Source organism: Phragmites australis, chromosome 4 (assembly GCF_958298935.1).
Source record: "Phragmites australis chromosome 4, lpPhrAust1.1, whole genome shotgun sequence".
NCBI lineage: Eukaryota > Viridiplantae > Streptophyta > Magnoliopsida > Poales > Poaceae > Phragmites > Phragmites australis.
The window spans coordinates 3458670-3479655 of record NC_084924.1 but is presented as its reverse complement, the minus strand read 5'-3'; the positions used below and the strand labels follow the sequence as shown (position 1 = coordinate 3479655).

The 20986-nt window shown below is 42.5% G+C and overlaps 1 protein-coding gene across 2 annotated transcripts; it reads left to right on the top strand.

The window, feature by feature from the left end:
• The first annotated feature begins 1403 nt into the window (after positions 1–1403).
• On the top strand, positions 1404–18040 carry LOC133915263 (5'-3' exoribonuclease 4). Of its 2 annotated transcripts, XM_062358359.1 has the most exons (25): positions 1405–1855; positions 1948–2050; positions 2134–2210; positions 2286–2477; positions 2574–2693; positions 2781–2843; positions 2979–3113; positions 3224–3388; positions 3497–3574; positions 4548–4634; positions 5938–6009; positions 7474–7572; positions 8463–8533; positions 9258–9386; positions 9487–9563; positions 10816–10856; positions 10932–11006; positions 11157–11308; positions 11677–11781; positions 11872–11947; positions 12636–12712; positions 12954–13680; positions 15622–15751; positions 16753–16928; positions 17183–18040. In XM_062358359.1, exons 1-25 carry the CDS (start codon positions 1649–1651, stop codon positions 17744–17746), a joined length of 3798 nt encoding a protein of 1265 aa, XP_062214343.1. In that variant the 5' UTR covers positions 1405–1648; the 3' UTR covers positions 17747–18040. The 2 variants fall into 2 exon arrangements, with proteins under 2 accessions (XP_062214342.1, XP_062214343.1); XM_062358358.1 differs by lacking the exons at positions 12636–12712; positions 15622–15751; positions 16753–16928; positions 17183–18040 and having other exon boundaries at positions 1404–1855; positions 12954–13201.
• Positions 18041–20986: the final 2946 nt, after the last annotated feature.

Here is a 20986-nt window from a genome sequence, read left to right as displayed (position 1 = left end):
GCGATAAGCCTCGTGCCCATCAAAGATATCTTCAAACCGTCTTTCTTCATGGGCCCCGTGAGGGGGCATGCGATGAGACCCGCCACATTAATTGTGCCCATGCCTTCTTGCTAGGCGACGGCAGGGACTGGCGTATTCAGTACGGCGACCGTGGGGGAACGTGGCCGGATATGACCGCCCACGCTCCTCATTAAATGCGGTATCAGGCCTCCCACCGACCGACACCTCATCGTGGAGTCCCTGCGGGGTCCACCGGCATGGGGCTCGACGGGTGCTCGGGGACCAACTGTTCCTGGCCCCGAGCGCCCACTCCTAGACCTGGCTTCCTTCGGGTCCTCGGGGCTCTCTGGGTCCTTAGGGACCAACTGTTCTTGGCCTCGAGCGCCCACTCCCGGACCTGGCCTCCCTTGGGTCCTCGAGGCTCTCTGGGTACTCGGGGACCAACTGTTCCTGGCCCCGAGCACCTACTCTCGGATCTGACTTCCCTTGGGTCCTCAGGGCTTTTGGGGTACTCGGGAACCAACTGTTCTTCCCTCGGGCTCTTGGGGAGGTGGTCCCCAAGGAAAGGCGTCACGTGGCACTGCGCTGTTCTGGCCTCGGGACTCGGGAACCCCGGGATCCCATATCATCGACACCCACCGATGGTGGTAGCGGGTATGAGTAGGCAACTACTCGGTGGTCACACTTTTATGGTGAAACCCAATGGCATATGGCTTCACCAATCTTTTGCTGTCTTTAGCTTTTGTTTCCGCTACGTAGTTTCTTTTATGGGTAGGAGTTGAGTCGGTTTTTATCTCCCCTAGCTCTTTTGCTGTAAATTGTAATAACTTCGGGCATGCTTAAGAACTTGTAATTTAATGTTAATTACTCACTCTTTATTAAGTTATATTGTAATGTTAAATGTTGGAAAGACATGTGTTTCGATCTTGGACACAAAATACGTGCTAGGACTACCGAAACGGTATTCTGATTAATCATTGAAATCGTGATTATGGAAATGATCGACTTAATAATTACTTTGAATACCGTTTGGACGGTTTCTTACATTGTGTCCTAATGGCCACAAGAAAAATATAATTTTGTGATAGTTAAAAAAAAGTGTAGTTTTGTGATATTTATCCTAAAATTTTTCGTGGTCATGATAGCCTCATCTTTTGATGTGCATTTTTTAATTTTTTTTAAAATCTTCTAGCTATGGTCTATAATCAATTTTCAAAATTTAAAGACTTGGACTATTTTCAGCCGATATGCACACGTTTGGTAGAGCCTCCAGTTCCCATCGCCACGTTGCGATCCTGACCGTGGAAGATACGCATCGTACGGGCGTACCCCCTCCAGTCCTCTCTTTGCAGTGCAGGTCGTAGTTACTGCAAGCCCATCATCATCCATTCATCCTTCTCTCTCCCGGATCGGGCTAAAAGCCGCGCAACTATCGAGCCGCAGCGGCTGAAGCCCAACACGCACGAACGCACGCGCGAGGCACCCTCCTTCCCCGTAGCCTCACCCTTCCTCCATCCCCCAGATCGGACCGAAGAGGAGGCAGCGAGGCAGCAACCACCGCCACGCTAGAAGCTTCCAGAAGCGCCGCCCCTCGAGAGGGAGGGCCAGAGCAGGGGGGAGATCCGGCGGCAGGGCAGGTCGGTCGGAGATGGGAGTCCCGGCGTTCTACCGCTGGCTGGCGGACCGCTACCCGCTGACGGTGTCGGACGCGGAGGAGGAGGAGCCCGTGGAGCTCGAGCCCGGCGCCTTCGTCCCCATCGATCTCCGCCGCCCCAACCCCAACGGCCTCGAGTTCGACAACCTCTACCTCGACATGAACGGCATCATCCACCCGTGCTTCCACCCCGAAGGCCGGGTACGCATTCGATCCGGCTCGATTCCGCCCCACAAAACCCCAGCTTGTGTTTGCTCAGCTCTCGATCTCACGGCTTCGGGTTCTCCCTGCAGCCCGCGCCCACCACCTACGACGAGGTCTTCAAGTCGATTTTTGATTACATCGACCACCTCTTCGGCCTCGTCCGCCCCAGGAAGCTCCTCTACATGGCCATCGGTCAGTCACTGCTGCAGTGCAGCTACTTGTACTTACGAAGTCGTGGTGCATGAGCAACAAGCTTGGTTGATTCTATCGTGTAGATGGCGTTGCGCCGAGGGCGAAGATAAACCAGCAGCGGTCGAGGCGGTTCCGGGCAGCGAAAGACGCGGCCGATGCGGTAAGATTACGGCCCCTGTGGTTGTATGACTGGTGTGTGTAGTGGAGGCTGTGCTCATGTTGTTACTTTGTTCAGGTAGCTGAGGAGGAGAGGCTGAGGAAGGAATTTGAGGCCGAGGGGAGGACTTTGGTCGAGAAAGAGAAGTCGGAAGCAATTGACTCAAATGTCATAACTCCTGGGACACAGTTCATGTTTGTATTATCTACGGCGCTTCAGTACTACATACAGTTGAGATTGAATCATACACTTGGTTGGCAGTCTGTCAAGGTGTTTATTATGTTGGCTTGGAATTGCAAAACTAGTCTCAGTCTGAGTTATATTGTATAGTGTATTAACTGAGATCTGCATTGGGTATTTTATAAGGTAATATTGTCTGATTCCAATGTCCCTGGGGAGGGAGAGCATAAAATTATGTCATACATCCGTCTGCAGCGCAATCTTCCAGGCTTTGATCCAAATACACGCCATTGCTTATATGGCCTGGTAACTCTACTTTAATTTTTGAAGTAGTAGCTGTTGTTTACACGAAATATGTTTTACAGTTTACTTATTACCCACCTTATTATCTAGGATGCTGATTTGATTATGCTTGCTCTGGCAACTCACGAGATCCACTTCTCCATTTTAAGAGAGGTAAAACTTTTGATCATTCTTTTTGAGAAGTATGCTTATACATCTGACTATGGTCAGCTTCTGGAAGTTCGATTCTGCGCTCTTTATGGTAACTTAGGAGTATTTCCATAACTGCAAATTCAACTGACTTTACAGGTGATCTCCATGCCAGGGCAACAAGAAAAATGTTTTCTGTGCGGTCAAGTTGGGCATTTGGCTGCTGAATGCAGAGGCCCTAGTCAGGCTGATAATGCTGTGGAGCTACCTCCTATTCATAAAAAGAAGTACCAGGTACTCCAATCTGTAATGTTATCCTTTTGTGTATATATGGGATATGCAATTTGTAACTCCTCATCATTTACTGCTGTTGATTCTCTGTGTAACTATTGTCCTGTTAACAGTTTCTTAACATCTGGGTGCTGCGTGAATACCTGGCAAAGGATTTGGAAATTGTTGATCCTCCCTTCAAGATAAATTTTGAACGCCTTGTGGATGATTTTGTGTTTATCTGTTTCTTTGTTGGGAATGACTTTCTGCCTCACATGCCAACTTTGGAAATTCGTGAGGTTTGTTGATCTTAAAGACAGACATTATATTTTAATTGGCTTTATTTATGCTTATTAGATAATTTATGTGTAACTTTCAAATGATTATTTGCCATCTGTATTCTGTAGGGTGCCATTAATCTTCTCATGAGTATCTACAGGACGGAGTTCACATCAATGGGTGGTTACCTCACTGATGGGGGTGAGGTAAAGTTTCTTAGTTGAGATGTAATAATAATTGAGATGTTTGATGTTTTCATATTGTATCACTATGGCTCTTTAGGAAAGCCAACTTACAAAGGAAATCTCTCTGCATGATTATGCTGTCATATTGTATAATTCTATTTTGTGTCAGAATGTTAAGATTACCTAAGCAGGAAATGATACCGATTCTATCAATTTGCAAATCTGGTATTATACAACCATATCAGTTTAAAATGCATTATATAGAATATTCATGGTATGATTCAATGGATTAGAGAAATCATAGTACAACTACTTAAGTTTACTGCACTGTAGATTGAATTGAACCTCATATTGTAATTTTGTAAATGAATGTTATGGGAGCTATGGACATCTCTTTCTGTCATTGCCTGTGAAAAGGAGTTTGTTTAGAATGTAGGAAGACAAATCCGATATTTTATCAAAAGTAACAAGTCTTTGGCTTTACAATGTTTGACCAGTATGTTTTGTTACAGTTCATTACCGCATTTAACTTGAGCCATAAATCATCTCTGGTTGAGGTTTCCTTATTTAGCTTGGCCCGCTACTTTACAAATGGTGCATATTGGTTTTAGCTAGAGACATACATGTGCATAGTTATTTGTATCTACTTTACCACCTTAAATATGTAATTCTTGCTGCTATAGTGGCATACTGTGGACATCATACAGCTCAAAGGAGCATACTTGTTGTTTAAGGGAGCTCATCATACCGTCACAGATGCAATTTTTTAGGCCATTTGGGAGAATTCCCAGATTTTTTTCCTCTGTCCTGTCCTAAGGTCCAGTGTCCACGAAGAGTAAAGGTTGTTTTATGATGACTTATAGGCATAAAGCAAACCTTTAGTGATATCATTCAGCAAATGTTGATCCGCTGCAGAATAGTTTTTTTTTTTAAAGACAACTGGGCAACTGGGCAATTACCTGAATTCTTGATATTTTCTCCTTTCCAACAAAAGGTTTTATTGGACCGAGTGGAACATTTCATTCAGTCTGTTGCTGTCCACGAAGAACAAATTTTCCAGAAGCGTGCACGTATTCAACAGGTACTTTCTAGCTGCTCATCAATCAATCCCTTCTTGAGCTCTGTATGAATACATTCTTTGTGCCTGCAAATGTAAGGAGGCCAAACACTATTGTATGGTGCGAATATATGATTGTCATGAAGACTTTGAGCTGATTTTTATGCCAGTGAGTGTAAGTTACTTCAGTGACTCTGATGATATTAGTAGGCCAGTCATTAGGTGGTGTAGTATATTTGTGGTTCAATGCCGCCTCAGGGTGTTTAGGTACAATAGGTTTGATGCTTTTGATAAACAGTCCTGGCTAATACCTTTTAGTGAACTTCCCCACATAGAGTGGTGTTCGACTTCCAAATGAGCATACATTTCCAACATAGTTATCATGGTATCGCCATATCGTCGCCATATTGACGATATCGCGGTGTGGCGGTGTTTTGCTCCTCTCCACGGCGACGAAGTGTATGGCGCTCGCCTGAAGCGGGAGCGGGAGAGGTGCGAGGGATGCGGCGGCCCAGGGCGGAGAGGGGTGGCGTGGGTCGGAGCGACCTGGCGTGACGCGCTGGGGCGGGAGGAGCAGCGAGGGGCGGTGCGGTGCTGCCGCCCGCGTTGGATGCGGGCGGGGGGGGGGGGGGGGGGATGAAATCCCTAACCCTAACCGCCCCCCGGCCTTATATACATCAGATGTGTGGGCCGACGGGTTGGCATGGATCGAAAGGCCTGGTGGATGGTGTAAATTTTGCAGAAACCCCTAATTTTCCAATATATGACGCACTGATTCAATATAACCTCAATTATATTGCAATTTTTTGTATTTAAGCCCCTCAGGGTATTAATAATTGCAAAAACTATTTTGTATTTCTGCATTTTACAACTGTTACGTATCTATGACATTGACATTGAGGTATCTATCAATGAATCAACACGTAATAGTGACATTGAGGTATCTTTTTGTGTATTGCGTCAACAGTGACATTGAGTTTTATGTATTTTGTGCTACATTTACATTGCTATTTATCTTTTGTGTTACATTTAGATTTCCTAATATCCTAGACTATAACTCTTGGGCTACATTTACATTGCCATTTGCTAATATCCTATACTATAATGTTTGTATTCGCCACGTGTGTATGGCGTCGCCACGCCACGCGCCATGTCGCTGTAAAGTTGTGAAGGTGGTGGGTCGCCGCGTCTCACACCGCCGTAACAACCATGATTTCCAAATAATTTGAAATCTATCTTTATTCATGTGCAAAGTCTTGTAACCTAATCTGTGTATTGTCAATGCTATCTTAAATGACAATTAATGTTTATGATTGCTAAATTACAGGCACGCGAGAACAATGAAGAGAAGCATAAAATACAAAGAGAAAACTCTGAGGATCATCAATATGTAGACAAGGTTTGTTTTCTCTTATTGTAGCGGAACAGTGATGATAATACAGAAGTAAAGGATCTATAAAAAATTAAGTTGTGTTACAAACTTACATTGGTCATGCATGAAAATAAAGAATCAAGAAAATAACTGACCTGGATACGTAAGAAAGACTGAATCTGACCCAACCAAAATAAGTATTGGGCTCCCAAGTAGGGGTGCAAACTAATTAACTTAAGGGTACCCTCCAACCCTCTTTAGTTCAACCAATAACACTATTTTTCTCAAATTGAGTATTTTTTTTTAGAAAACTAGTGTTATTGGTTGAACTAAAGAGGGTCGATGGGTATCCTTAGGTTAATTAATTTGCACCCCTACTCCCAAGTAAAGAAAGTCATATCTTGCCCTAATTTCATAATATCTTCTATTAACTCTTCAAATCTTCTTTCAATTTCTTGACACTCCTGGAGCAGACGTTAGTAAAGAAAATCTTGCACTGTTTCAGTGTGTGATTCACCGTCAAATATGACTGAGTTCTGGAAATTGTGTTTCCTCGTACAGATACGAAACCAGTGATATATTTCAATAGGGAAGCTAAACCTGTCAACCTTGCTATTTGTGCACATGGGCATACTGGCACCAAGATACACTACAGATTCTTTTTGGTTGCCAATGTTTCCGCCGAAGATAAATAATGGATGTTTGTAGCCAATCTCATGGACTCACGGCTGACAGTTGAACATAATGGTTATGATATCCATTGATTTGGTGATTGGGCCATGCTGCTGATTCTGTAGATAGTCACATTTAGGAGTTTAAGTTTTGTAGTGGCTAAATAAAAAGTTAAAAGGGCTGGAGTTAAGGAAACCTTCATATTTTCTTAAACTTGTACACAATGAATACTACTTCAACATCTTGAGGGTTCATTGTTCATGTTACTATCTTGTATTCCTGTAATTTTCTGTCTGTCTGTAAGATGGATGTCAGATCTATTTGGGAATTTTTTTGTGGATTAGTTGCCTAATAGGTTAAGCGAATATATACTACCTCATCTTGAAGCATAGCACTGTCGAGCCAAACAGAGAAATAAATATCTGATGAAACCATGCAGAGGGTCTAAGTTATTATTAGTATTCTCAAGACACGACAGTTGCCTATGATTCTTCTGAACCTTCCTCAACACTTTGCTGACTTACTTTTCTGTTTTAAAAATTAAAATTAGCGCTTGTTTACTCAACCTTTTGGTCTTCTGTCCGATCTTCGCATATATGCTATATATCATTTTTTTTTCAGAATGCATCACTTTCGTAGTTGCCATCTCCAAGGTTTGTGAATTGTAGTGTTTGCCAAATTTACTTTCCTTGAAATGTCAGAACTTGTTCATTCACTAATGTCTAGCATTTTGGTTCCCTTCTGATCGTTGGAAGCAAATACGAAAGTTGACTTTTGTAAGTTTGACCTTTTGTTTTTATTTCACTGACATACCTTCAGGTAAAATTAGGAGAGCCAGGATACAGGGAGAGGTACTATGCTGAGAAGTTCAAAGAAGAAGCACAATCAAAACCCATTGATCAAGTTCGGAGAGATGTTGTGAGTTTTCTTGCGAGGCACTGCTGCACTGCTGATTTCTGGAACAACAGCAATTTCTAACCGTTTGACTAAGCATTACCATCTAACACTGATCTCTGATACACTTTATGTGAATTGGCAGTGGATACATGAAAAAGTTTTACATGTTGAAAATTAAATGGTCCACAGTAACATGTTATTATCAACAACCTTATTATGAATGGTTTGCCCTTAGTAATATGAACAGTTAAAACTAACCAGCTGTATGTGGATGGTTTAGCGCTGCAAATGGTTAGGTCACTAACATACCATCAAGATGCTAATTCATTTATTTCACAACAATACTGTACATGATTTTATGACGGTTTACTGACTGAAACAAGCCACCAGCTGTAAATAAGAAAGTGGATTGACAATGGTGGTTGCCGTATTGGCCAATTGCCCAATTGCCCAATGTGCTAATAAAAATTGGATCTGGCTTTGCTAGAATCAAAACATAGCTTGACTTAAGTGTACTCAGGATGGTTTTGTGATTTGGTCTCAACCAACTAGAAATTACTCGTGTGAATTCTAAGTGATTTTTTTACTCAGATCTATAGACTATAGGTCACATTCTCCATTTAAATTTCCAATGTTTACTGACAATAGTTCAGAGTTAGGGTGTTGTTTCGAATCTATCTGGGCCAATTGGAAACTTTCTGATCTGTTGTTTTCGTCAGCTGTTCGAATTTACATGTTATGTTTAAAAATTACTTGGTTCGTGGTTGCTGTAGACGTGTACATGTTTTTGGTAGGAATTTGTGGTATGTATCTGCCATCCAGATTGAATCAACTTACTGGCTAGTGCTATTTGGTCACCATTTGCTCTTAATGCTGATGTCGTCTTAATTTTTCTACAATCTGTGTTTCAGGTACAGAAATTTGTAGAAGGTCTTTGCTGGGTTATGAGATACTACTATCAAGGTGTTTGTTCATGGCAATGGTAGGTAAATATTGACCATGTACTGTAAGAATTTTTAACCACAGTTCTTGAGGTAGATAAAACATCACTTGGAGTGCTAAAAACACAGTTCTTGTTCACTATTCCTGGCCTAAAAATTATCCCCACTTCTTTACATAGGACCTATTAAAAGAGTCTTAACCCCACGGACATACTCAAGAAACCTATATATTGATTGTACAATGTCAGTTATAATAACCAGATGAACAAAAATTTCAATACCACTACAATCAAATTATTGCCATTTGATACAACATTATATGCTGTAATTTGGTGCAGATCAATTGATTCTTGTTCCATGACTAATCATGAAATCCAAGTGATACTCCTGTATGATTATGTCAAGAACTTCAGCTATTTGTCTGCAGTGCTAGTGCAACACTATGCTGCAGCCCTGCAGTTTTGGAATCTCTGATAGGCGGTACAGATAGATATAGCTCCTGTCAACTTATTGACTATTATATCGATCTTTTTTCCTGATAGTTGTTCCCTAATGCTTGTGCTGTGACTACTTACTGATAGAGTCAAATGTTATTGTCCCTAAATCAATCATGTAGATATGATCTTCACCTCTGTCATAACCAACAGTCATACCTGATCAGTTGGACATAGAAATTATGCAGTTAGGTAGACAAGCTCTTCTCAGTAGCATTTTTCTTGTGTTTGGTATCAGCTATCAACCCCAGTTTTTTCATCCAAATGTCAGGTTCTATCCTTATCATTATGCGCCTTTTGCGTCTGACCTGAATGGCTTGCCTGAATTGGAGATAACCTTTTTCTTGGGTCAACCTTTCAAGCCATTTGATCAACTAATGGGAACACTACCATCTGCAAGGTTTGATGCCTGATGCAAATGAATCTGTTCCATGTTGGGATGGAGAGGGTGACAAATATCATGAGTTCTGAGATGAAATTTGCTATTTATTCTTCTGCAGCTCCAATGCACTGCCAAAGTACTATGGAGATCTTATGAATGATCCGAATTCACCGTTGAAGTTTTTCTACCCTAAAGGTAAACAACTCTTATCTGACCAAACATGAAATTATTTAAAAATTACAAGTGACTTCAAATAAGTACAACAACAACAAAGCCTTTCAGTCCCAAACAAGTTGGGGTAGGCTAGAGATGAAACCCATAAGATCTTGCAAGTGTAGTCATGGCTCTGGCACGTGGATAGCTAACTTCCACGCACCCCTGTCCATGGCTAGTTCTTTGGTGATATTCCAGTCTTTCAGATCCCTCTTTACCGACTCCTCCCATGTTAAGTTTGGTCTACCTCGACCTCTCTTGACATTATCCGCACGCTTTATTCTTCCGCTATGTACAGGCGCTTCTGAGGGCCTGCGTTGTATATGCCCAAACCATCTCAAACGATGTTGGACAAGCTTCTCTTCAATTGGTGCTACACCAACTCTATCACGTATGTCCTCATTCCGAACCCGATCCTTTCTTGTGTGGCCACACATCCATCTCAGCATGCGCATCTCCGCTACACTCAACCGTTGGACATGTTGCCTTTTAGTTGGCCAACATTCTGCGCCATACAACATCGCAGGTCTAATTGCCGTCCTATAGAACCTGCCTTTTAGCTTCTGTGGTACTCTCTTGTCGCAGAGGACGCCGGAAGCTTGGCGCCACTTCATCCACCCGGCTTTGATTCGATGGCTCACATCTTCATCGATTTCACCATCCTTCTGCAGCATCGACCCCAAATATCGAAAGGTATCCTTCTGAGGTATCACCTGCCCGTCAAGGCAAACCTCATCCTCCTCGTGCCTAGTAGTACTAAAATCGCACCTCATGTACTCAGTTTTAGTTCTACTAAGCCTAAAACCCTTCGACTCCAAGGTCTGTCTCCACAGCTCCAACTTTCCATTTACCCCCGTCCGACTATCGTCGACTAGCACCACATCATCTGCAAAGAGCATACACCATGGGATATCACCTTGTATATCCCTTGTGACCTCATCCATCACCAAAGCAAAAAGATAAGGGCTCAAAGCTGACCCTTGGTGCAGTCCTATTCTAATTGGAAAAACATCGGTGTCACCATCGCTTGTCCGAACACTTGTCACAACATTATCGTACATATCCTTGATAAGGGTAATATACTTTGTTGGGACTTTGTGCTTCTCCAAACCCTTTGACTTCAAATAAGTAGAACTAAGGAAATAACATAGACCTCAGGACCTCATGCACAGGATGGCAACGCATATTTGTAAAATCTTACCCATTCCATAACGCCTTCCTATTGCACCTGCAGATTTTGAGATAGACATGAATGGAAAACGTTTTGCATGGCAGGTAATGCAAATGTGTAAACCATTCTTGCTTTAGGCTACTTGCTTGAAGGTTCTTATGTTGTTTTGTTATGTCCAGGGTGTTGCAAAATTGCCTTTCATTGATGAAAGTCGTCTGCTTGCGGAGACAAGAAAACTTGAAGATACATTGACAGTATACATATTTTAGAATCCTTCTTTATGAATCCTCTAGGCTTGTTATTTTCATTTCGGTTGTACTTTTAGGATCTTTCTCTTGAACATCCTGGGCTTCTATTTTTATATCAATTTTTCAGTGTGTTTATGCCGTTGCTGGATTTTGCAGGAAGAAGAGAAATTCAGGAACAGAACAATGTTTGACATACTTTATGTGCGGGAAATTCATCCATTGGCTGCTCAGATTGCCTTCATGTATCAGATGTACTCTCAATCATCAAGAACAGATCCTTATGTTTTTCCCATTGACCCTACTGCTAGGTCAGTAGAAATGCTACATAGGTCATGTTTGGCACAGCTGAAACTTATGGGCTTTTTCTGAAAAGTTGTTTATGGCTTCTGAGAAAAACGGTTAGCTTATGGGTTTAATTTTTAGGCTCTCAGCACACTAGTTTTTCAGAAAAGCTGGCCTCAGCCAGCTTATCAGTTTTTAGTTTATTTCACCAGAAGCTAGCTTATCAGAAAAGCCATAAGCCAGCAATATGTTTTGTGTTAGTTTCAGCTTATCAGCTTTTCTGAGAAGCTAAAGCTGAAAAGCTGGTGTGCCAAACAGGGCCATACACTCATTTGGATATTTTATTTCTCTCAGCATTTATTTACTGTGCTCGATATGTTACCCTCTTTTGCAGTGGTGGAATGAATGGATTCCTTTGTTTATCTGAAAGGAACTGGTATAGCATCACTGTGGTGTCTCCAGTTAAGGGGTTTAATGGCATTGCCCATAACAGAGTTTTGTAAGCAACTTATCATCTAAAATCATATTGTAAACTAAATGTCATCCATTAAATCTTCCAGCGTTATATTTTCTTCTTTATATTTTCCAGGAACACGACCTATCTGAATCCTCAATATCATAAACACATCCCGGAGCCTCCAGAGGGGGCCATCATACCTGCAAAGGTATTTGCTAACCCTGTATGCATTTTGGTGCATAATCAATTATTCTTGGAGACATGGAAGTGTAACAGTATCTTTTTCTTAAAAGTACAAACCTAAGCATGTATAGTTCAACCCTTTTGACATCAGCAATATAAAAGGAATCTCTTTCCATTTTGAGAAAGAGTAATTGCTGACTCAAAAGAGAAAGTAATTGGCGAAGTGTTGCCTTATTTTTTTATTTTTACTCATCTGTTTCTTATTGTATGACATTAAAAAAAAAACTTTTCACGGTCTGCAAGATGCAAATGACCATTGTTTGATATATAATATGATCTTGCAAAATATCATAAAGTGTAACTTCTATGGAAAATATAATGACCTCATATTGATGTAGCCAATCCAAGTGTTTTTCATCTTTTTATATGTTAGTTGATAAATTTTGCAAATTCTACTGCAAGCAAAGCACAATAACCTGTAATGTGGAACAGCCAGAGCATAGTATTTTTTTATGCGAACAGGACTGTGTTTCTCAATTATTTAGTTCTGTTATCCTTTCATATTTGCTTGGTTACCTTTAGAAAAGTATGTTTTCAGTTGAGATATATAGTGAGCTTCCTATTTTTTTTTATTTCAATATATATCAACCTTGATGTTGGTTTGCTAATTTTTTAAGATAAATTCATAGGCCAACAAGTGTACAATTTTGTAGATACTGAAACCTAGTGATTTCAAACCCTTTCCTGTGTTGTGGCATGAAGATAATAGTCGTCGACAAGCAAGAGAAAGGTACGATTGATATTTCTTATGCTTTTAGCATAATATTTTCATTTGCACTAGAGAGTATTCCGAAGTAGCTGGGCATCACTTTTGAGTGAAATACTCCATATGTTTTATGCTATTTTGACAAAGATAGATTAATACTCATTTGCTTCATTCTGACCTGCTGCCCTTTTTTACCCCTTTAGTTGTAGCCTGAACAATCTGGTAATTTGTGCTGTCTTCATGAGTCCTTTCTTTACAATTACAGGCCTCAGGTTTTGGGAGCTCTGTCAGGTTCTCTCTTAGGAGAAGCTGCACACCGTCTGGTGAAAAATTCCCTGCAGATCAAATCTGGCAGCTCTGCTGGGCTGCTTGATATGCCATACAGGGTTGCACCCTATGGCCCTGGCAGCAGACCAAGGCCTGCTGGACCATTGGGATATGAGAGGGGTTTTGTGGATAATCCATACCATGCACACATGTCCAGAAGCGTTCCAAACCCTCGCCCTCAGTTCTTTGGTGACGCTCAAGCTAACAGACAGCCAATGCGGATCCTGGAACGGTCGAACTGCCAAACCCAAGATGCTGGTCTCCATTCATCAATGTCAAAACTGACAGTCCAAGAAGGACCAAGGCCTCATCAAAATAACAGGATGCCGAATTCTGGATATTGGCCTAATCAACCACATCCTAATCACTATGCTGGATTCCCACCCCAGCGGCCTATGCAGAACACCAGTTTTTCACCGCAGCGTCCTGTCCAAGCTGCAGGTTTTCCACAGCAGCGACCTGTCCAAGCTGCAGGTTTTCAACAGCAGCGACCAGTAAATGGGATTCCACCACCGTTACCTCCCAGTAATTGGATTGGCAAGCAACCAAGTGGAGGCCACACTGGTGTAAATGCAAAGCGGGATCCGAGGGCAGCTTTGGATAGACAGCCTAAGCAGGATAATCCGAGATCGCAACATGACAAGGGACAGCAGGCTACCAAGGTAGTCTACCGTGTCAAAACTCAAGCTGCTAATGGTAATGGCTTGTCAGAGTCAGGTAACCAGGACGAACCGGCAGCATAACCAGGTTGTTGTATCCACAGCACAATTGGGTTACTGAATTGCTGGAAAGTTACGCATATTGTTTAAGTTAATGTGCATGGGAATGCTGCTGCCCAGGGGATAATACAAGCTCCTGGTGAAAGTAGTCGTAGTGTTTCAATGTATCCGTCTCTAATTTTATTGCATTGTTGAATTGTTGTATTATTTCGAAAGGAGTTGGTTACATATTAGGACAAGGGATTTAGACAGAGCCTGTTAGGACAGGATATGGGTATCTGCTGCCGTTGTAAAGCTGAAACTGTTAGTTGGATAGCTGAAACTGTTTTGTGCTGAGTAATCTCCCTCCCCCCGTGCGAAGACCGAGAAATCACCTGTGCCCTGTTGCCTTGTGGAAGAGGGGCAGGGATCCTTGGTCTTCCACGGTGAATAAACCTTAACATCTATCAAGTTTCCTTTAGGGGCGGGTAAGCATTTTGTTTTCTTGTTTTGGGTCTACAGTTGTTACCCAAGTTTGCACCGGATTTGAGCAAGGATTCGAGAGACAACATGGGACCGTACAAGCACGCCTTGTCACTTGATATCTTACACCATGATGGTTCATGGTGATGGTGGACTGTGGTTGCAGTCCTGGAAACTCTCCATGATTTCTGCTGCAAGTTTGACTGCCTACCTGTTCCGAATCACCTCACCTCGCGTGCCGCTCAAAGGCGTATGGCGCTGCACCAACCCGACCATTCCATTGGTACTCTATTAGGATGTGTTTGGTTATTTGAGTTTTAATATGTTTGATGATCTGTATCCACTATTCTAGCTTGACTCTCCAAATACATATATACATCTTAGTTTAGTTTTTCGCTTAATCAAACTATACTAATTGTACAATACAGCTATATAAAACCCTATTTAAAAAACCAAACACACCCTGTACCTGTCAGGACACCTCCAGCTTTTCCCACCATTTCTACGAGACAACCTCGCGCAGCGGCTCCAAGGCCACGCGGCGAGGCGTCACTGGCTGCCGAGGCTGCCCGTACCTTCCCCGCCCTTTATTCCTCCCACTCCGTCGCCTTGCTCGCTTTCACTTTCCCTTTCCCTCCCCAGCCCAAACCCTCGCCACTGACTGGGGTCGAGCGGGGCGCCTAGGGTTTCCACCGACGCTACCCCATGGCCGCTCCGGCGGCGGTGACGGAGGAGGCGGTGAGGGACGGCTTCGCGGAGCTGGAGCGGCAGCAGCAGCTGCTTGCGACCTGCACGCGGCTGTACCACCAGCTCACGGACCACTTCGGCTCCCTGGAGCGCCGCCTTGCCGCCCGCTCCGAGTCGCTTCGCTCCAAGCGCCGCGTCATCGAGGTCCGGACCTCACGCAGGCTCGACGCGCTCCGCCGACGCGAGCTCTCCATCGACGGCTCTGTCGCCCTCTCGCTCTCCCGCCTCGACGAATCTCTCGCCGCGCGGGAAGGAGGGCCGCCCTCCGCCGCCGAGGGCCTCGCGTCTCTCTGCGCCAGCATGGACTCCGCGGGATTCTTCGCGTTCGTGGTCGCGCGGCGCAAGGAGGTGGACGCGCTCCGCGCCGAGCTGCCCGAGGCGCTCAAGCGGTGCGTCGACCCGGCGAGGTTCGTCATGGACGCGGTCTCCGAGGTGTTCCCCGTGGACAGGCGGGCGGTGAGGTCGCCTACCGATCTGGCGTGGGCTTGCGTGCTTATACTGGAGGCGGTGGTGCTGGCGCTCGCCGATCCGGACCCGGAGATCGGGGAGGCGAGGCCGATGGTACCACGGACGGTGCGTGAGAGGGCGCGCAGGATGGCCAATGAGTGGAAGGAGGCAGCCGAGCGGAAGGGCGGGGTCGAGGGCGCCAAGCCGCCAGACGCCCACGCATTCCTGCAGCATGTTGTGACCTTTGCGGTGGCAGAGAATGGGGACAGGGGTCTGTACAGGAGGATTGTTGTGAGCTTCTCGTGGCGCAGGCAGATGCCGCGACTTGCTCTCGCAGCTGGCCTCGAGGATGAGATGGATGGTACTGTCTTTGTTCTCTTCTCTTTTAATTGATTTTTGTTAAAAATTATTTCAAGTAGTGAAATGGTGAACCAACTTGTTGGTAGATGAGGAGCATAGGTTTGTTTCTGTCAGCTGAGATGTAATTTCCACTCTCCAGTATTACTACTCCATAAGGCTATAGTTCATACACTTCAATTGTGGATCAGAGCAGTAGTATGAATTTAAATTCGTGGGGCAAGTCTGTTTCCAGTAGTAATTGCCAAGGGGCATTGCTGTCGTTTTTTGGTTACATGCTTGGTTTGAATTCGATTAATCGCAGACAAGTGTTGCAAAAAAAGTTGCAATCTTTCCTGAGTCGGTATTGAGGGCAGCGCAAACCACTATGACTGTTTCAATCATCTTCACGTTTAGTGGCTCTTGCCTTCGGCAACTAAAGTAAGATCCTATAGATTCACTTTGATTCTTATGCCCATAGCTAAGTAGTTACAGTTTGATGGTAGGGATTTGGTGTCATTTCTTGATGGGCCCTGTATTATTGATTCCCTGTTTGCTAAATATTACTAGAATAATATCACCTTGATTCAATGTTATTTGCCTTGCCTAATGCATCTATGACACTGGATTAGTTTTTCTCTTTTATTTTAAATTCGGTCAATATTCAAGAGTTTATGCCTTCCCATCAAAAGGTGGAGTGCTTTTTTATCATGTTTCAGCATCCCCTGTACTTTACTATTTGCCTTGTTTATTCAACACAACAATTAGTCTCGGTGGCTCTGCCTCTCGGAACTAACTAGTAATTTGTTTGTGTAATGCTACGAGCATTTGACCTTATTGAGTCAGGTTGATATTCTGGCCTGTTTGTGTACCTAACTACGATGTTACTGTTGTCCTGTACACCTGTGTGTGGACTGATTATTATTGGTTGCAGTTCCTGCTTTCACAATGGTAGATTACCTTGTTATTGACTCTTGCCAGACTCCAGAATTAAGCTGACATCTCTGATTCAACTCCTGTTTGCAGATATCATTGAAGAACTCATTACAAAGGGGCATCAACTTGATGCTGTGAACTTTGCTTATGAGGCTGGTCTTCAGGAAAAATTCCCCCCAGTCCCTCTCTTGAAATCCTACCTGGAGGACTCAAAAAAGCCATCATCTCCTTCAGATAACCTGAGTACTAGCACTGGACAATCTGGGGTAAGTCATTTTGACCTCAGTGCTGAATTGCCATTAGAGACTACAGCTGCAATTAGTGCTGATAGGATCGACACCACCTCTATAAGACGCTGATGTTTGATTCTTGGTGGACTTATACTGCTCTACCTCTTCATGCTAGCAATGCATTTCAGTTTTCTGTCATGGCCTCTGGGGGGGGGGGGTGTTTTTTTAATAGGTCTCATGCCTTTGTTTCTTAAAACATGTTAGAGGAGCTTATATTTCTTCTCTTGCAGATCAATGCAAACAAGAAGGAGCAGTCTGCAGTGCGGGCTGTTATAAAGTGTGTCGAGGACCGCAAACTCGAAGCTGAGTTCCCACTGGAGGATCTTCGTAAGCAGATGGAAGAATTGGAGAGGGCTAAGACTGAGAAGAAAAAGGAAGCATCAAGCAGTTCCAGCGGCGGTAGCTCTGGTCCAGCCAACAAGCGTATACGTGCAAGCAATGGAGGACCAATGCCCCCTGCTAAGGCGGGTCGTCTCACTGAGTGCACTGGTGTATCATCTTCACCAACTATTGCCAGTGCCACCACATTCGATTGCTCCCCATCCTCTCATGCTTCGTATGGTATATCTTCTCCTTACTCTTACAATATGCATGCTGGACACACCCTCTACTGTGGTCAGAGCGCGCAGCCAATGAGGGAGCCGTATGCATATCCACCAGATGTATCTAATGTGGGCATCGGGATGTCGTACCCCTCCCCTCCCCTGATCTACCCAGCCTATAGCGGATACAACAGCGCTTTGGGAGGTTACAACAATGCAATGGCTCCAGTATTTCACCAAGTTTATTACTGATATGGTCAGTTGAAGACGATGGCGGCTCATCGCAATGGCACTGTTTTGTAGCGACTGACTACAATGGTAGGCTGGGCGTGTCTTTACTGATAGATGCTTGTGCTAGTTTTATAAATTAGATCTGTTTGTTTTGCACTAAAAACTTAATGTAAATTGTCGATGTAGTGTGTTTGGAGTTCAAATCCTATGTTGCAATTTGGTGAAAAAGCACTCTTAAGCAAATGTTTGCGTGTAATCCTCAGCCACAAGCACTCAACTTTGAAATTAATTAATGTTATATTGTGATGGATGGTACTGGCATAGCTCTTTTTCTTCTTTCTTTCTTTCCTGGTGAGCGCTAGATTATTTTTACGCATTGCCTATATTTCATGCGCTGAAATCTCTCAACTCTCCAGTTGATCTTGTGAAAGCCCGAGTTCACATGGTCCATCCAGATTCTGGCGTTCTTTGCGAGCTTTAGGGTTTTGGGATCGGTGGCTTTCACGAGGGTTTTGGGATTAGGGGCTTTCAGGGCTGCTAGTCTTAGATAGGCCTTGGGTAGCAGGGCCGACCCATAGTGGTGGCGGGTGTGAGGACATAGCAGCAAGATATCTCATTTCTCTATCCGGCGTGTAGATATTCAGTCTTCAACAATCTCTAGAGAAATGCTCTGGTGTGTATATTCTCTCTGAACATTGGATAATTCGGTGTGTATAAATCTTCTGCACCAAAATATTCCTGGTGAAAAATGCTCCGATGAGCACAAATCTTCATTTTTTCCTCTGAGCTAAAAAATACTATAGTGTGTATAACTTTCAGAGTACCGGACCATCCGGTGAGTATAATTTTATTTGAACTCGTCCAATTCAATCTTTTTTAAGTTCGGTTTCGGTGACTTCTTCATGTATAGCATCCATAAGATCTACTAAAGTATATACTTGATAAACATGTTAGTTTTATTGACTATGTTATCATAATCATCAAAATCACATACATGCCTAAAAGGACCATGTTCGCTACAATCCTCCTCTTTTTGTGATTGATGACAACACAACCAAAACAAGTGAAAACACATAAATGATACTAAATGTAAAACGCACAAATAACGAATAACACTAATTTATGAAGTGAACATAGGCTCACCACTTTGCTTGGATGCATGTTAAGAACAACCAATGTTATCAATTGTAAAGAAACTAATGATATTAATTGAAAGTACACCAAAGATACCAATTGAAGATGGATCAATTGTAAAGGAAAAATCTCATCTTTGTCATACCTTGTTCTTACCTTCATTTTGTCCCCCTTTTGTTGTGACTTTCATAGAGATATCTCATTTCTCTATCGCCACTATCTCTCTTGATTGACCTATGCAAGAACTCTTTGCTTTGCGTGCTTCTTGCCTTAATATCACTTGTAATTCTTTCGTGTGCACTTCTTACATCATGCTTCTCTCTTTGTCAACAATCTTCAATAATCTTACATCATATAACTTGAAATTGCTTTGGTCATTAAAATTCTTCCACTTTGTCAATAATCTGAAAAAGGCTGCAAACATATATTGAACTTAAGGTAACACATTAAAGCATGGGGGAAAGGTTCATGAACTATGAGCTAATAAGATGATATCACTTGAAGAAATCTAATTGAAAGGAATGATACTAATTGTAGGTATGCATGCTAACTGTAGGAATGTAATTAAAATGAGCTACATTGATACCATTTGAAATGAAAACACATAGATCACAAATCATGAAACTCACATAATATAATCTAAACTCTTCCTATATGTGTGTATACATATGATGAGAGTGAAACATATGCACAACTAAACAATATGTAGAGATGGGAAGTTTAATCCATATTATGTATGGATGTAGCTTAAATGAACAAATAAATTGACAAAAATATCAATTAACAAATAAGCATTGTATATATCCGGAGACTTATAGATTACTCTATGAGACTAAAAAAAATATCACTTGTAACACATGTTAGTCTAAAAATCACAACACAGGATATGCTCCCTCCTAAATGTGTGCATACAATTGTCAAATACTTATGAGAGATATGCACTTATCATTTATAACAATGAAGAATTTATCATATAGATTGGGCTCATGATACCTAAAGAAAGATTTGAAAACAAGTGTCATGACAAGAACCTACAACTAATAAACTATGTAGTTTGATCATGGGTTAGAGAGAAACACAAGCAACCTAACATATGAAAATCCTACACTAGACATTGCAAAGAAATAAAATATGCACATGCAATTCTAGACAAGACAAATATACTAGATGCAAAAACAAAATGTATGAACAAAAATCTAGCTATCATTATCTCTTTTACTTTTGATTAGGGGATTTAGGTATATGATGATCAATGTTACCATCAATGCGCCTAATTTTGTATATTTGGCTTTTTACTTGAACATTTACTTCATATTGTGCGTCAAGTCTCCAAATCTTCCGAGTTGACCTGTGGACTTCAAGTTTTCTTTGGAAACCAAACTGATTGATGCCTCTTCATGTTGGTAATGACTTCTCTAGGTGCGTAAATAGGTTGGCCTTTACGGTATAGTTTTAAGTGTAAAGTAGGTTTTATGCAAGTATTCATTTATAGTCTCTATTATTAATCTTTTGAAATAGTTTAAAATAAGGTAACCTGTAACAAAGTTTTTGAAACAATTTAAAATAAGTAACTTGGTAATAAAGCTTTTGAAATAGTTTAAAATAAGATAACCTGGTAACAAAGCTTTGAAAATAGTTTTAAAACAAGGTAACTGGTAACAAAACTTTTGAAATAGTTCTAAATCCATAAAACAGCAATAAGTTATATCTGAGGGGGTTTTCAGTCCTAGGAGAGTCCATGTACTGAAGGTCAGTCCCCTTTTTAAGCTTAGGTAGGTATTAGCAACCTTCAAATAGAGGGACAGATGACCACTTGACTGCTTGCTGCTCTCAGCCTCCTAGTATGATGCTCAACTCAGCCGGTGAAATAGAAGTTAAGTCCTGCCCATGCAGGACGCATGATTGCACGGGGTGGCTAAGCATGACGGCACAATAACTTGGTCCTTAAACGGTTAGGAAAATATCTTCCGGCAATGAATATCACGGAGGTAACTCAAGCCCCCGAGAGCATCCTCATCCAGAGTATTACTCCACGTGCCCCTGCCAAAACAGTTTTTACCCATTTTTACACATCACCCTCCACATCCCACACGGCATCAAGGATTTCACAACTATCACGGAATTCAC

Bases quoted from the DNA above. Each gene is read 5' to 3' on its own strand.
- LOC133915263 (XM_062358359.1), top strand. From the start codon at position 1,649: ATGGGAGTCCCGGCGTTCTACCGCTGGCTGGCGGACCGCTACCCGCTG. The intron at 1,856-1,947 runs GTACGCATTCGA...TTCTCCCTGCAG, and splicing joins GCTTCCACCCCGAAGGCCGG to CCCGCGCCCACCACCTACGA. The intron at 7,573-8,462 runs GTGAGTTTTCTT...TCTGTGTTTCAG, and splicing joins ATCAAGTTCGGAGAGATGTT to GTACAGAAATTTGTAGAAGG.